The sequence below is a fragment of the Cyprinus carpio genome, chromosome A16, assembly GCF_018340385.1.
Source record: "Cyprinus carpio isolate SPL01 chromosome A16, ASM1834038v1, whole genome shotgun sequence".
Taxonomy (NCBI): Eukaryota; Metazoa; Chordata; class Actinopteri; order Cypriniformes; family Cyprinidae; genus Cyprinus; species Cyprinus carpio.
The window spans coordinates 2,583,791-2,599,200 of record NC_056587.1 but is presented as its reverse complement, the minus strand read 5'-3'; the positions used below and the strand labels follow the sequence as shown (position 1 = coordinate 2,599,200).

Sequence of the window (15,410 nt, the reverse complement as noted above, 5' to 3'; positions counted from 1 at the left end):
CTAAGCATCTCACACTTTGCACATTAGTGCCTCATGATTGCAGAAAAGTTGTAATCAATTAAAGAGTCCATACATCTTTAAAACTATAGTATTTTGTGGTTATTAAAATGTGCACAGAATTTCAGGGACAAGTCCAGGGATATCCGTGTGCCAGGTCTCCACTGGGTTTTCCTGTTTTCAACTGTTGCCAGTGGTGACTAGATTGCAAGCCATTTTAAGCCATGTTTATTTTTGTCACATTTGTGACTATTTTAGTCCTAGTCTGAAACCCTGTATGCCAGTCCCGCTTTGACCATTCACCCTAAAATTGAACAATCAGTCCATTTATTTAAATTTTTCTATTGTAGCATAATACACAAGACATATTTGAGATAATATGATGTGATGAAATAATTTCCATTTTATGGTAAGATAATCCTTTAAAATTATGTTCACACTTGGTAAATTTGATTGAGTTTGAAACCAAATTCATTTTGTCCCCCTTATCTTTCAGAAAACTTGTCAGTCTGAATCATGTGGTTCTTTTGTGTGAAATTATGATAGACTTTTCATTTTGGGGTGAACTAATTCATCCAAATTGTGTTCACACTTGGCACATTTGAATGAGTTTGAAACCAAATTCAGTTTGTCCCCCTTTCCTCCAGAACACGCTTGTCAATATGATTGTGAAATTATGATAGACTTTTCATTTTGGTGTGAACTAAACCTTCAAATTGTGTTCAGTTGGTACTTTTGCTTGAGTTTGAAACCAAATTCAGTTTGTCCCCCTTTCCTTCAGAACACTATTGTCATTTCGAATCATGTTCTTTTGTATACCATGATGATGAAACATGGTTGAACTAATCCTAATTGTGTTTAAACTTGGTGCATTTGATAGTTCTTTTCTTCAGAACACTCTTTTCAGTCTAAATCATGTGGTCCTTTAGTGTAATGAAAACTGAACCTAATTTTGGAGTGAACTAATCTTTTATATCCATGTTCACACACTTTATACATTTGATTTAGTCGAGAATGTTTTTAAACCGAATCATGCAATTCTTTTGTGTGCAACCAAGTTTAGATGACAGCTTTTATTAACACTAATCAAAGTAAATAAATATTTTTAAAACAGGTCCGCACCAAAACCACCTGTGTGAAAGTGTCTCACCACCATTTACATTCACATTTACATTTAGTCATTTCACCACCGTGGGAAAATGAGCAGACAGTATATTGAGAATCATAAATACTGAGCACAAATGCAAATGATGTGCCAGATGTTACTCTGTGCCAAATTCTTGGTTGTCGTTGTAGATATTGTAGACCTTAACATGCACTCACAGAATCTTATTAGACAAGGCTCTGTGTTGTTGTTGTTTTTTTCCTCTTCACTATTCTAGTGAATTGAACAGTCTGTTGGAAATGCTGATGACATTTTTACCCTCTTCCCGGTAGATATCTGGAGTCTAGGGGTCATCCTCTTCATGCTGGTGTGTGGTCAGCCCCCTTTCCAGGAAGCCAATGACAGCGAGACCCTCACTATGATCATGGACTGCAAATACACTGTACCTGCCCATGTCTCCAACGCCTGCAAAGAGTAAGTCACTGCCTTAACCTCTGCCTCAGCCCCGTTCAGATCATCTCTGGCATTTCCTGCAGCTTGAAGGTCGTTATTTTTCCTTTAGGCTATTGAGACACAATGGCTTTATAGAGCCTTTTACTGTACATTCATTATCTATAAAGCCAGACACAGTAATGTTGACATGGATGTTAATAAGCGACCTCAGACAGACTCAGTGACCTTCCCAAATACTAAATATCTGTCGTGCTCAACTTCTTTCCTTTTATGACTAGTTTGGAAAGGTATTATGTGGGGCTGTCATAATTTAATTTTTTTGCAGGCCATTAATTGTCATACAAATAATTGCAAATAATGATTTAATTTTGCTCACATAAGTTACAATGAAACCTTACAAAAATGTTCTGGGTCTAATGTAAGTTGAGCTCATTTGACAACATTTGTGGCATAATTTGTAGCATTTAACCATCAAAAATAATTGACTCTCTTCCCTTTTTTTAAACCAAAAAGTTGTGCATACAGTGGAAATAAAGTTGTGAAAGATTTCAAATCGAGAATGTGAGATTTGCTCCATGTTACAATTTGCATGTGTCTCTTTATCTTAACATTGCATATATTGGGAGAATTTACACTGTCAGTATTTATTTATTTTTTACTAAAGATTATAATTTAAAATAAATGCTGTTCATTTGAATTTTCTATTGATAAAAGAATCTCAAAAAAAAAAAAAAAAAATTATCTCCATTTCCAACATTGATAAGTATTTTTTCTTGATCACCAAATCAGGATATTAGAATGCTTCATGATCATGTGACACTGAAGACTGGAGTAATTGCTGCTGAAAATTCATCTTTGCCATCCCATGAATTAAATATGGTTAAAAATAGAAATTAAATTGTATAGTAATTTGCAGAAAGAGAGCTTATGTGTCTCTAAGGTGTCAAGGTGCTTGTGATTGGTTTACTGAGAGTCAGAGTTTGCGTTAAATGTGATAGGCTTCCGCAGCCAGACTGATCGTATTGTGTCAAACAGCACAGTTATGTAACCGATAAGCTCCAGGCATAAGCCAGAAATGACCTCTCATTCACTCACAATTTTTCCCCCTCCACTCCAAACTGTGTCGTTTAGTTCACACTACTAGCTGTCTCTTGCAGTTTGTCCTCAGGAACTTGCATGTCAGGCCAGTGTGTGTTTGTTTTCCAGTTCTTTGGCCGCGCTTTGTGAGCACACATGTTTAGTGTTAACATCTTTCAGAACTACTGCCAACAGCTAAAATTAGACTCTGCTTATAGCAGAGCTTAAATAGAAAGTCTGTTCACAGAGAAACAGCGCAGAACACACACGCATGTTCACATCCAGCTGGTGGACACGCTACAATCTGGTCCAAAATGGTTTGTGTGCTTTGCAAGCCCTGCCACCATTTGAGCAGAAATTTATCTTGGAACATCATCTTTTGAACAGCCTTTGCAGATGTGTGTTTTCGCCGATATATGTAAATTAGTTACATGTACAGTTAATTACATATTTACATGGCGATTAATTGCAGTTAATTGCGTGCAATGGTATTTGCTCCCAAATAATTCAGAAAATAAGATTTCCTAAAAATTTCTGAAAGATATTTTAAATGCTTTGAGTTATTGAATAGACATTGCAAAAATTGGTTATATAATCAGAATCAGAATCAGAAAGAGCTTTATTGCCAAGTATGCTTACGCATACAAGGAATTTGTTTTAGTGACATAAGCTTCCAGTACACAGAGACAACAAAAAAAAAACAAATTGCAAATAAATAAATTGTATGAACAGTTGTGCTATAGATGACAATGGATTCGAATAGAGTAAGATGCAGAGATGTACTTGGATGGAGGGGTAACTAATAAATATAAGAATATTGCTCATTTTTGCATAAGTGGGGAACATTTAACTGTTCATGATGTAGATTGCCTGGGGGAAGAAACTGTTCTTGTGCCTGACTGTCCTGGTATTTGCGGCTCTGAAGCGCCGGCCAGATGGCAAAAGTTCAAAAAGGGGGTAACTTGGATGAGAGGGATCCAGAGTGATTTTCTGAGCCCTTTTCCTCACTCTGGATGTATAAGGGTGTATATAAGTCTGGCAATGTTTAAATTATTTGCACATCCTTAATGTCTTTTGAGCCTTTATTCACAGGAAAAGTGTTTTCTGATTATCACACTCTGATTATCTTATTTTCAAGTACCAAAACGCATTTCAAACACTTCAGAAAAGTTAGGATGTGTTATAATAGTGCTGCAGATTCCATCCTGTCATTATCACTTCCATGGAGAACAAGGTGGAAACTGTGCGGCGCAGTAAGGAAAAGTGTTGGATCTTGACGTCGTTTCTCTGTGGGATGCCATTGTTAGGCTGTTAGAAGTATCACACAATGCTCGGCTGGAAATGAGATGAACAGTTGGGCCAGTTTAGCACTGAAACAAAACTTGTTTAACCAGTGGTAAATATTTCAGTACATATCTGTGTAAAAGTTCAGTTACTCATCGATATGCAAATGACTTTTCGAATGAAAGGAATTTTAGGTTTTGTCTTTGTAAATGCGACAGATTGTGACCTATCACAAAGGTGTCATGTTGGTTATTCAAAGCTGCATCATCACGACTTCAGGGTAACCTAGTTTAGCCAGTTTATCGAATGAGTAAGACATATTTCACAGCACATGTCATAAGTATCTAAATGTTTATTTGCGGGCAAAAGTCTACTAGCGACATTGTAACAGTGTATCTGCATAGTGTAATCTGCAAAATTGTTCTGTAATGACCTGACAACGTAATAAAGTAAATTGCTCACCCCTTCCACATGTATATTGGATTTCACAATAGTCAACTTTGTACAACTTCTCAATAGCTCACTCCGATAACCATTTCTGACTGTTATTAGAAGCAGTACTCAATGTAGTAACCAGAAATCACATATTCTGTTTAGAAGCAAGGCAGACACAATGTTTTTTCAGTGTGAAAGCATAATACAGTGTCCTTACTGTCCTAATCTTTTACATGTTAGTCAGAATTGTTGCCCTTAACCAGTCGTGACAATGATATGTGATAAGCAGCAGGTAATTCTATTTTTGGAATGGTTTCTATTTCTGCAATGTCATGGTTGAGAGTTCAATAACTCTCAGGTACTTGTGTTTTTTACAATATTAGAGTTGTTTAAAGGGATACTTCACCCCAAAATTAAAATTTTGTCATTAAACACTTACCCCCATGGCGTTCCAAACCTGTAAAAGCTTTTTGTCTTCGGAACACAATTTAAGATATTTTGGATGAAAACCGGGAGGCCTGTGACTGTCCTATAGACTGCCAAGTAAAAAACAGTGTCAAGGTCCATAAAAGGTATGAAAGTCATCGTCAGAATACTCCATCTGCCATCAGACGTGCAATCTGGGTTATATGAAGCAACAGGAACACTTTTTGTAAGCGAAAAAAAATAAGAAAATAATGGCTTTATTCAACAATTCCTTTGTCAACAATCTCCTCTGTGTCTCTCCATATCACCGTATGCTCTTCTGTATAATCTGCGCCACAAAGATGCGCTGTTTTCTTTCAAATCAAAGCTAAATACACGTAGAAACAGAGCATCTTTGTGGCGCAGATGATACAGAAGAGCAAACGCAGCATACTATGATATGGAGAGACAGTTTAAATATCGTTTATGCATATCTTTAATAAAAAGTGGCAATGTACAATCTATCTCATGTCTTTAAATAATAACCTTTATATTTATTAATTTGACTCTGTACTTTTTTATTTATGTATTTATTTATTTTTGGAAGTACCTGGCTTCTACACTATCAGATTGAAATGTCATTTGTCCACAGTCCCAGTTTTCATAATTCTATATTAAATATAAGATACGTTTTTATTGACTGTTATCATGTGGCATCACACAGCGTTTTGCTGACAAACTCGCTGAAAACCTACATGTTGTGTCACGTCTGTTTAGGGCATCATAAAATGTATTTGGTTATGTATATATTAAGGGTAACTACACATATAACACCTGTTGAGCCAACATTTTTATATGTTAATAAGGTTAACGCAGTAAGCTGTGGAAATGTTCATTTGGAGAGCACTCGGCTGATTGGCTGTTGGCATGTGATTGAACTTTCTATGGGGGTCCAGTCAGCTCCAAGTGTTCACTGAGCTGAATCTCTTTCAGTCAGCAAAGAACACTTGAAAAACAGCCTCTGGATCTTAGATTGTTTGTTAGATTTAGATTTTTTTTTTTTCATTGCATTGTATTTTAAATGATGAAATCATTTTGTGAAATAATAATTTGGCTTTTCATTCATTTCATAGTCCTCAAATTTCTTTTGTTATTCTCTGGGAGTATAATAAATATGGTAATTTTGGAAGATTATCTTTTAATGTTCGGCTCTCTCATCATGCTCAAATGCAAACAAGTGATGCATGAAAAAAATTCAGAGCATTCCATTAGTCATTTTCTTTGTTATGTTTTATTTTTCCCCTCAACTGTGTTCTATTTTTGTCCTTTGCTTTCACCTTTCTTTCATTCTTTCATTCATTTTTTTTCTCCATGTTTTTGGTCTGGGTCATTTTGATATCACGGTGGAACTGCTTCTGCTGCACAGACATGCTGTCTGATACAGTGAAGTGTGGTAAATGTGACTTATGGCTTTATCAGCAAACTGTCTCCCCTAAAAACAATATAATAGAAAATTATGGTTTTCTCTGGAAGGGTTCTTTTCAGCTTTCAATAGTGTTATGTTTATGCATTCCATTACTTTAAGTAAAGTATGTTTTCAAGCAAGCTTTTAAGCTCTTTAAGGTCTCAGTAGATAAAATACATTTCCCTGTCCTTTAAACATATAAACAAACAAACAAACAAAACTTTAAATTGCTTAAAGATGTAGTGTCCCACTATTGCCCCCAAATGGAATAGCAAGTTTTTTTTGTTTGTTTTTTTTTTCTGATAAAAAAAAAATAGACTCTCATTTATTCTATTATTATTTATTTATTTATTTATTTTTTAAACACTCAATATATTGTGGTGCTACCAAAACAAGATTTTAACTGATATTTTTTTAACTTTAATTAAATTGCTTGTAGACTGATTTGGTCGGGAAACCTATTTTATAAATCATTAAATCAATGTCATTAATGCCCAGGGTTATTATTATTATAAAACCATAAACAAATCTAAAAAAAAAAAAAAATCACTGAAATAAAATATAAAAAATATGCAATATAAAAATAAATGTTTTTTTTTTTTTTTTTTATAAGTTGAAGTATTAAAATAATTAAATTAAGTAAAACTTAATATAGACATATAAACATTTAAAATGACAAAAATACACAACAACTAAAATAACTCTTAACTGGCCTGTGTGTCAACACAAGGAAAGATTGTTCAGAGCTAGAACTGGTTGCACTATCTGTCATTTTGTCTTAACATCTCTTCTTATCAGGGTGTGCCCTGCTCTCCATCCACTTCTGCAAATTCCTCCCATGACTTTATTTTTCCTTTTCTGTGTTTAGTTTGGCTCATGCAATATCAGCTTCCAATGTTTAAGACTGGCATACACTGTCAGGGTGTATTTTGGCCCCAAAAAGAGCCAGCTGTCTGATTTAGCCCTCTCTATATACCCCTGTGACTGCTATCAGGTTGCTTTCTCTTTCATCGCTGCAGAATCACAGATGAATTTTATTGCAGCACACCATGTGGTTAATGCATGTACAAGCAGCGGTTGGCTCATCAGCATCGCTGTGCTTTCCACCTGCCCCCATTTTCATGTCAATCATCATTAACATGATTAATTCATCATTATTTGGTTACTTTTTTACTCCTACATTCCTTGAGGAGGTGGGTGTTGAATTTCCTCTGGATGTCGTCCACATTCTTGAAAAAGAAAGCATAACTTACAGCCTACATTTGTGCGCTAAATATTGTGTCTTGATTTTACTTTCTGTGATATCTGCTGTTTTTATTCTCACAAACCTCAGGAATAGCGTAAACATTCCAAGCAGATCTCCACGGTCGGTGCTGTGATGGCCTTTCCGCTTGCAGAGATACAAGAGATAAATTTAGACTAAACAATCAAAGTGCCCATTTCTCTGCTTAGGGGGAGAACATCCTTGACAAATCCCTGCAGAAAGTCAAAGTGTTCATTTATGCTTCTCTTCTCTATATCTTTTTACCCTGGACAGAGTAGACATCCACTTTTATGTTGCGAGTAAAAACCTTGAGATAGCATACGTGTGTGTGTGTGTGTGTGTGTGTGTGTGTGTGTGTGTGTGTGTGGTAGGTAGCAGTAGTGGTCTGCTGCAGTGTTTTGGACCGTTCAGCGGCAATAGAGTGATTATTAGGATTAAAGTAGGAGTCTTATCGGGGCTCCCTGCCATGCTGGCGATCCGAGCGCTGTGTGGAGTCTCAGGGGAAGTAGTTGCTGACAGCAGTCTGGCATCACAGAGAGAGATAGAGTCAGTCCATGAATCCAGCTCTTTTAGCTTCCACACCTGAACCCACTGCAGCAAGTCACAATGTGAAATGTTGACAGATTTTTAAAGTTTTTATATTATTAAAAGGCTTAAAGATGTAGTTTGTTTTATATGGCACTATTGCCACCAAATGGTATAGCATTTTTTTTTTTTTCAGATTAAAAATAAACTGTCACCTATTTATTTTATTTTTTGGTCAGTCATTCTTTGTCTTTCAGTTCAATGTTGTGCTATCAAATATATATATATATGTGTGTGTGTGTGTGTGTGTGTGTGTGTGTGTGTGTGTGTGTGTGTGTGTGTGTGTGTGTGTATATGTATTTATGTATATATATACATATATGTGTGTGTATTTTTGACATTAAATTTTTTTCTTTCATGTTGTGTTGATAGCATTTTATAATGTCATATTTCAGTGTTTTGAGCATGAGATTTGATTCACTCGTCATTTCAACTTGCAGCTTGTCAGAGTCTCTCTGATTTCTATTTGAAGCTCTTTTGTCTGGATTTGGTTTTTATCTTCAGGGCTTTTCAGACTGGGTATTTTAAGGCGACTGTGTCAGACAGATTAATTTAGTCACTGCCTGCTTGCATAATATTCTCACTCTCATTAAACAGCTACCCCTGTTTTCACACATTTGATTTGCATGTGAAATTCAAGCTATTGAGCTGAGAGATGGTTCTGCTCCTTATCAACGGCAAACTACTCAAAACTTTAGCTTTTGTGGAATCTCGATTTGTCTTCAGCTGATAAGAGCAATTTAAGTAGTTAAATGACCTTCTCAGAGAGGTTAGCAACTAGATGTAATTGTCATTTCCAGATTTCGGCAAAAGCCTAAATCCTTGCAGAGAAGGAATAACTGTTTTAATAAAAGCCCTGAAGCCTTTTCTTCTTGCAGCAGAAGCTGTTTTCCAGTGTTGGAGTGCAGAAATGGAAAGCTCTTCTGTAGCATGAATATTTCATAGACAAGCGACGTGTTAAAAACGGTGACGGCTGAAAGTAAATAGCTGCTATGAATCTAAGTGGTGTCTTTTTTTTCTAGTGACAGATTCTGTTTGGAGGAGGTAGATTGCTTGCTTCCTTTGCCATAAGGAATCAGGAATTTGACTGGAAAACTTGCAGATAGGCTTTTGGACAACAGTGTAACATACAAATTGACCAGTGTAGTCAAATTCATGGAGAAATTATGGTTATTTTTAGTAAATCTAAAACAGACCTCATGACCAGAGTATCCTGATTCACAAACAAACAATTCCCAGTTCCCTGTGACCCAGTTTTTTTTTTTTTTTTTTTTTTTTTTTTTTATAGATCTAGCTAAACTATACAATGTGACCAGTGTCATCCGATTCACAAACAAATGACTCTTGTGACCCAGTTCTTTTTAATCTGATCCACAAACAAATGTTTCTTATGAGCTAGTTATTTTAATGATTTGTTCAAAAAGATTTCAGGTTCAGGGCAGCTAGTGAATTAACCTTAAATTAACACGGAACTGCAAGTTTACTGGTTTCAGGGTTATCTAAATAAAAAAAAGAAACGGTGCACTTTACCTTTAAATGTTTTAATGGCATATTAGTAAACTCGAGCGTCCTTTTCTTGATGACAGGAATATGGAGACGTCATTTAGTCCAAGCCTTTGAGATATCTGATGCAGTGCATAGTTTTTTCTTTTGGGCTTTTTAATGTTGATATTGAAAGGTTACATGTGGACCCCATTACTTTGTCCCACAGCCTTTGATAATTACACTTTTTTTTTTTTTTTTTTTTTTTTTTTTTTTTTTTTTTTTTTTTTGTTACCCTAATGACAGCTGTTGTTGCCAGAATGCCCAATGACTGTAGTTATTTCTGAGACCCTGGAGAGGAAACGTCATCATGACAAGTTGCAGTCTTGTCCCCTATCACATTGTGTGACAGAGAAATTGTTGGCTTTAATCACTCCGCTTCTGTTCTAAAAGCTTCCCGTAGTTTTGAATTTCATTTTTGGCACTGTAATGGAACTTCAGATGTAATGTCTGTTGATAAGCATATTCAAGGGGAGACAAACAGGCAGATTCTCTCGTCAGTTCTCATATCTGTGTATTCTCTCTCTGCTTTAACCAATTTCTTGCATGCAGATAATGACTAGAGGAGGCAGGCTGCTTCTGCAGCCCAGTGGTCATGATTTTCAGACACACCACTGAATCTCCTCAGAACTGTCATACGTGTGCTGAATGCTGATGTGCTCCGGTCGAACTTTGCCTCTGCGGCAGCTCACAACAACGGCAACTTGAGTCATTTTCAGTCAGCTAATACAAGTGTTATTGGCTTTTCTTTGGCTAATGATGGAAAGGCCCTCTGTGGCAGCTACATCTCAAGCACACTGAACTCCCTATTCACTTTCAGTATGAATAACCATGTAAGACGCCTAGCTAATTAGGATTAGAATTTTGACCGGTGAAACATGAGAACTTAATAACCTGACTATCATTGAGCATTTACCCCCAGATACATATTGGACAAGCCCTGAAATAATCCTGGGTTTCCAGCCAAAAAAAAAAAAAAATCACTTGTAAAACCATGACACAGTCCAGGGTTAAGGCCTGAACAGTTACTAGAATTAGGCGCAATTGTTCAAAAAACTTCTGCATCCTCATCTTCTCTTCCTGTTCTTCACAGCCTGATAAACCGAATGCTACAAAGGGATCCGAAGAGGCGAGCATCGCTGGAGGAGATCGAGAGCCACGCGTGGCTTCAAGGAGTGGACCCATCTCCAGCCACCAAATTCAACACCCCACTGGTGTCTCACAAGAATCTGTCAGAAGAGGAACACAACAGCATCATCCAACGCATGGTGCTGGGAGACATAGCCGACAGAGAAGCCATCATCGAGTAAGGCTTCTTGTAGGCTTGTGATACAAATGTTATGAAGCTAGGAACTCTGATATCCTCAGGCTAATGTACAGCATTTTCCACAGAAGAAATAGCTCTCTGTCATTCTTTGATTTTCCTTAAGCAGGAGTATTGTGAAATGAAAGAGTACTTTAGAAAGGGCCTCCAGGTTTGTGGAATCAGCTTTAAGATTTTGGTGTGAAGGGTGTCAGAGCTCTTCACTTGAAGATGAGTTAGCTGGACAGGGAAAAGGTAGCAAAAGAGTGTTCAGTCCAGTTTAAATGAAGCTACTGTCAAATAATATATGTGACCCTGGACCACAAAACCAGTCTTAAGTCACTGGGGTATATTTTTAGCAATAGCCAAAAAAAACACTGTATGGCTCAAAATTATTGATTTTTCTTTTATGCCAAAAATCATTAGGATATTAAGTAAAGATCATCTTCCATGAACATATTTTGAAAATTTCCTACCGTAAATATATAAAAATTTAATTTTTGATTTGTAATATGCATTGCTAAGAACTTCATTTGGACAACTTTAAAGGAGATTTTCTCAGTGTTTTGATTTTTTTGCACCCTCAGATTTCAGATATTCAAATAGCTGTATCTCGGCCAAATAATTGTCTGATCCTAACAAACCATACATCAATCGAATGCTTATTTATTCAGATTTCAGATGATGTATAAATCTCAATTTCGACAAATTGACACTTGTGGTCCAGGGTCACATATGTCAGCCAACATCTTAGGCCCCAAAAGCCTACGCAATACAGGAACACTAAAGCTTCTAGCTACACAAACTCGATTTCACACATTATTGGATTCTGAAATATGCCCAAATGCAATTTATTACACAACACAAGTTTTCATGAATTTTTATCATTTTACTGTTGCCACAAAGGGCACTAAAACACAGAGTTAACTGAACTGTCATCTCTGTTATAAGTGTTCTTTTCAGGTCAACTACTGTAATGGCGGAGCAACAGTTTGAAAAGAATTTTCATGCATAATGTTTTGTGTATAACTATTTGAACATCTGTATGTACTTTTAATTTTTATGTATTTTATGTATTTGAGCAATTGGAAGTAGGGATACACAATATATTGGTATAATGTCAGTTATTGTTTTTTTTCTTTCTAATAACTGTATCTGTATCTGTCATTATTGAATCAAGCAATTACTTACAATATATTTAAATCAGTTGAAACATGAGACCTTTATAATGATCTGAATATTATTGGGGCAAGCCTAAACAGTCAATTAGTGATGCACCCAAATTTTGGCAAGTAAAATTGTTTTGGTTAATGATTTCTGCCCTCTAAAACTGTGACGTTTAAATAGTGTCTCTGATGATGCGTTTTGACTGCGTCAGCTTCAGTTTCGTACAAACAGCATGGATAATTAACAACAGGTAAACATGTCAGCTTTGTGAATATACTTTACTTTGGAAAAAAAAAAATAATACTATTTTAGCAATATTTAATAAATATTTGGCTGAAATATTGATAGGTGGCTCATAAACTATGGCTGGTTTAATTTATTACCTGAAAACAAAACACATTAATGTTATATTCTATTTCAGTTTTCGGCTAATTCAAAACTTTTTAATTTCAATTTAGGTAAAAAAAAAAAAATTAATATCGGTACACCACTAAAGTTGATAACACTGATTGTAATCTTTACCAAATCTCAAAATGAATATCCATGTTGTATACTGTTGTTTTCATCTAGGCTGTTGTAATTCAGCATGGCTGTATTAGTAGTAGAGTACCATTTTTCGTAAGTGTTAAAAAATAAGTTCATCTCACTGTCAGTGGAGCATGAAACGAACATAGTGCAGAAGTCTCACGCTGTACAGTCTTGTAGAAAGATGCATGCTGGGTGACAGTTCAAAGCACCCATCAGTCTTTTCTATGTCTTTGATCCCACTCCGCAGCAGCTGGGGAACCCCACTATGAGAAACTGTAGTCAGTCTGCCTTAAAGGCATAGTTCACTCAAAAATGAAAATGACCCCATAATTTACCCACCCTCAAGGCATCCTAGGTGTATTTGACTTTCTTCATTCAGACGAATACAATCAGAGTTATATTTAAAAATGTCCTGGCTGTTCCAAGATTTATAATGGCAGTGAATGGGTCCAATAGAAGTCCAATAAACTGTCTCCATACATCATAAAAAAGACCTCCACACTAGGGATGCTCATTTTAACTGGTTAACCGTTAACCGACCGTAAGAATTTTGACCGATTAATACAATCAGTTTAACGATTTTTTTTTCTGTAATTTATCAAAATATTTTAAAAGGTTTGTTACATGGTTAAAATTCGCTACGCATATAAAAATTGCGTTTTTTAGAAAGAAAAAAAAAAAACTGCCTAAGTTGTGTATTAGTCGTATTTTATTATTTCATTGAGAAATAGGCCACAAATAGGCCTAGTGCAGATGCGAAATGTTTAGAAATATTATAATAAACAATGTAAACATAGCTAGGCGATTTTAGTTCCCCCCACTCCACAACAAATCCTTTCAATTTAACAGTATTTAGAAAAGAACAAGAACTCTCATTCGACACAAAATCAAATGTTTCCGTATTCGAGATTGTATTTGAATGCCAAAATATTATTTTTGTACTTCACTCGCGTTCCATTATCCACGTAAAACAAAATGTTTTACATCATGGCAGTAAGGTGATAATGCTTAACAGCACAGATTTCGCTACAGATTTCGCTTTTTGTTCATGTAAATTAATCCCCAGAAAACAAATGTTAGTATTTTTAACGGGTCATAGACACTTATCCTTTCTAATTTATTTAAATTTTAATTTAAAATAATCTTGTCGGTTAACGGTTAATGAGCATCGGTTGTCGGTTAGGAGAAATAACCAAAATGAACATCCCTACTCCACACGGCTCCGGGGGGTTACTAAAGGCCTCCTGAAGTGAATCAATGCTTTTTTGTAAGAAAAATATCCATATTTAAAACTTTATAAACCTTTATTAGGCTTTAAAGGCATTTATTAATCCCCCTGAGCTGTGTGGAGCACTTTTTATGGGCTATTTAATGGACTTCTGTTGAACTATTGAATATCACCTATTCACTGGCATTATAAAGCTTGGAAAGGCAAGGATATTTTAAATATAGGCTAACTCTGATTGTGTTTGTCGGAAAGAAGAAAGTCATATACACCTAGGCTGGCTTGAGGGTGAGTAAATTATGGGGCAATTTTCATTTTTGGGTGAACTATGCAAAATATTTTAAAGAGGTGTACTGAATGATTGCATTAAAATTCCATGTACAAGTCAATATTCCTTTTCTACAGTTTTCTTGTTACACACACAAATGAATAAATTCACCCAAAGATCACAACAGAAATGTCACTATATAAAAAAAAAGAGCTGAGCTGAGCCATGAGCACAGGCCATGTCATGAATTCAAGCCTTGCCAAAAGATTGTCGCTACATGATTTGATCTAATTTGTTCAATCGTTGGTATGTAATCCCAGAAGAAGCAGATTAATCTCTGCTAACATGTCCAGACTCACCAGATTGAAAATTTGGATGCAGAATGTCCCATTTGTATTGGGACAGTGTGTTGTATGGGATTTTTTATAGTTATTTTAGTCTCAGGTGTTCAAAATGTAGGGCACTGTGCAAGACCTTTGGAACTGATGGAAGCCACTTGGGTCTCTAGTTGTTAGAGCCCTGGAGTTTTACTAGTTATTGACATTTCAGATTGCATTATCTAAACTGGTGTTTCTCTCTCTCACACACTGTCTGTGTATCCTCCTCACATGTCCATTCTCTTTGCTCTTCCTCCAGAGCCCTGGAGACAAACAAGTACAACCAGATCACTGCTACTTACTTCTTGTTGGCTGAACGGATCCTGAGGGAAAAGCAGGAGAAGGAGGCGCAACCTCGTTCTTCCAGCCCCAGTAACATCAAGGCCCAATTCAGGTACTTCATGGGGGTTATGCTATCTCAGCAGTCTGTCATTTAGTCATCTGTGATTTGTCAAGAGGATGCTATTTAGTTATGTACTGTGTATTATTAAGTTCACCGGGTTTTGGTGCAACATGCAAAACTCTATCGAAGGTATTTGAAACATTTGCTCAGATTCTCAACTTGCTCAAGGTCCTCTTAGTCATGGGTATTGAAGGTAGTTTTTTTTTTCATTTCTAATTTTTGTGATATGTACCCATTTCCAGTTACAACCAATTGGTTTTGAATAATAACACATAATAACATTCTGACTTTAGAGTAAGAATTAAAATAAATTGGGGAGGAAAGGAGTGTGACTTCCTTTTTTGCTGAATCCCATGGTCACCCCTTGGAATGTAGATGGATTTATATTTCTAGTACAAGGTATTTCCAATTTGTACTTGGCTCATGCCTTAGTATGCAGCTTAGTATACAGCATTGCTCTTATTTTTTGTTGTAATCATCAACAAAACAAACAGTTTCAGATCAGTCTGCCATGCCATGGTGTGCAC

The 15,410-nt window shown here is 36.0% G+C and overlaps 1 protein-coding gene across 1 annotated transcript in view; it reads left to right on the top strand.

Annotated features, from left to right (window-relative positions):
* Positions 1 to 15,410, top strand: part of LOC109061780 (SNF-related serine/threonine-protein kinase) — a 44,818-nt gene that overhangs the window by 25,249 nt on the left and 4,159 nt on the right. The window contains exons 3-5 of the mRNA XM_042772011.1: positions 1,435 to 1,576; positions 10,706 to 10,918; positions 14,740 to 14,874. Of these exons, the coding sequence (XP_042627945.1) occupies positions 1,435 to 1,576; positions 10,706 to 10,918; positions 14,740 to 14,874 (490 nt within the window). The remainder of the gene's footprint in view (positions 1 to 1,434; positions 1,577 to 10,705; positions 10,919 to 14,739; positions 14,875 to 15,410) is intronic.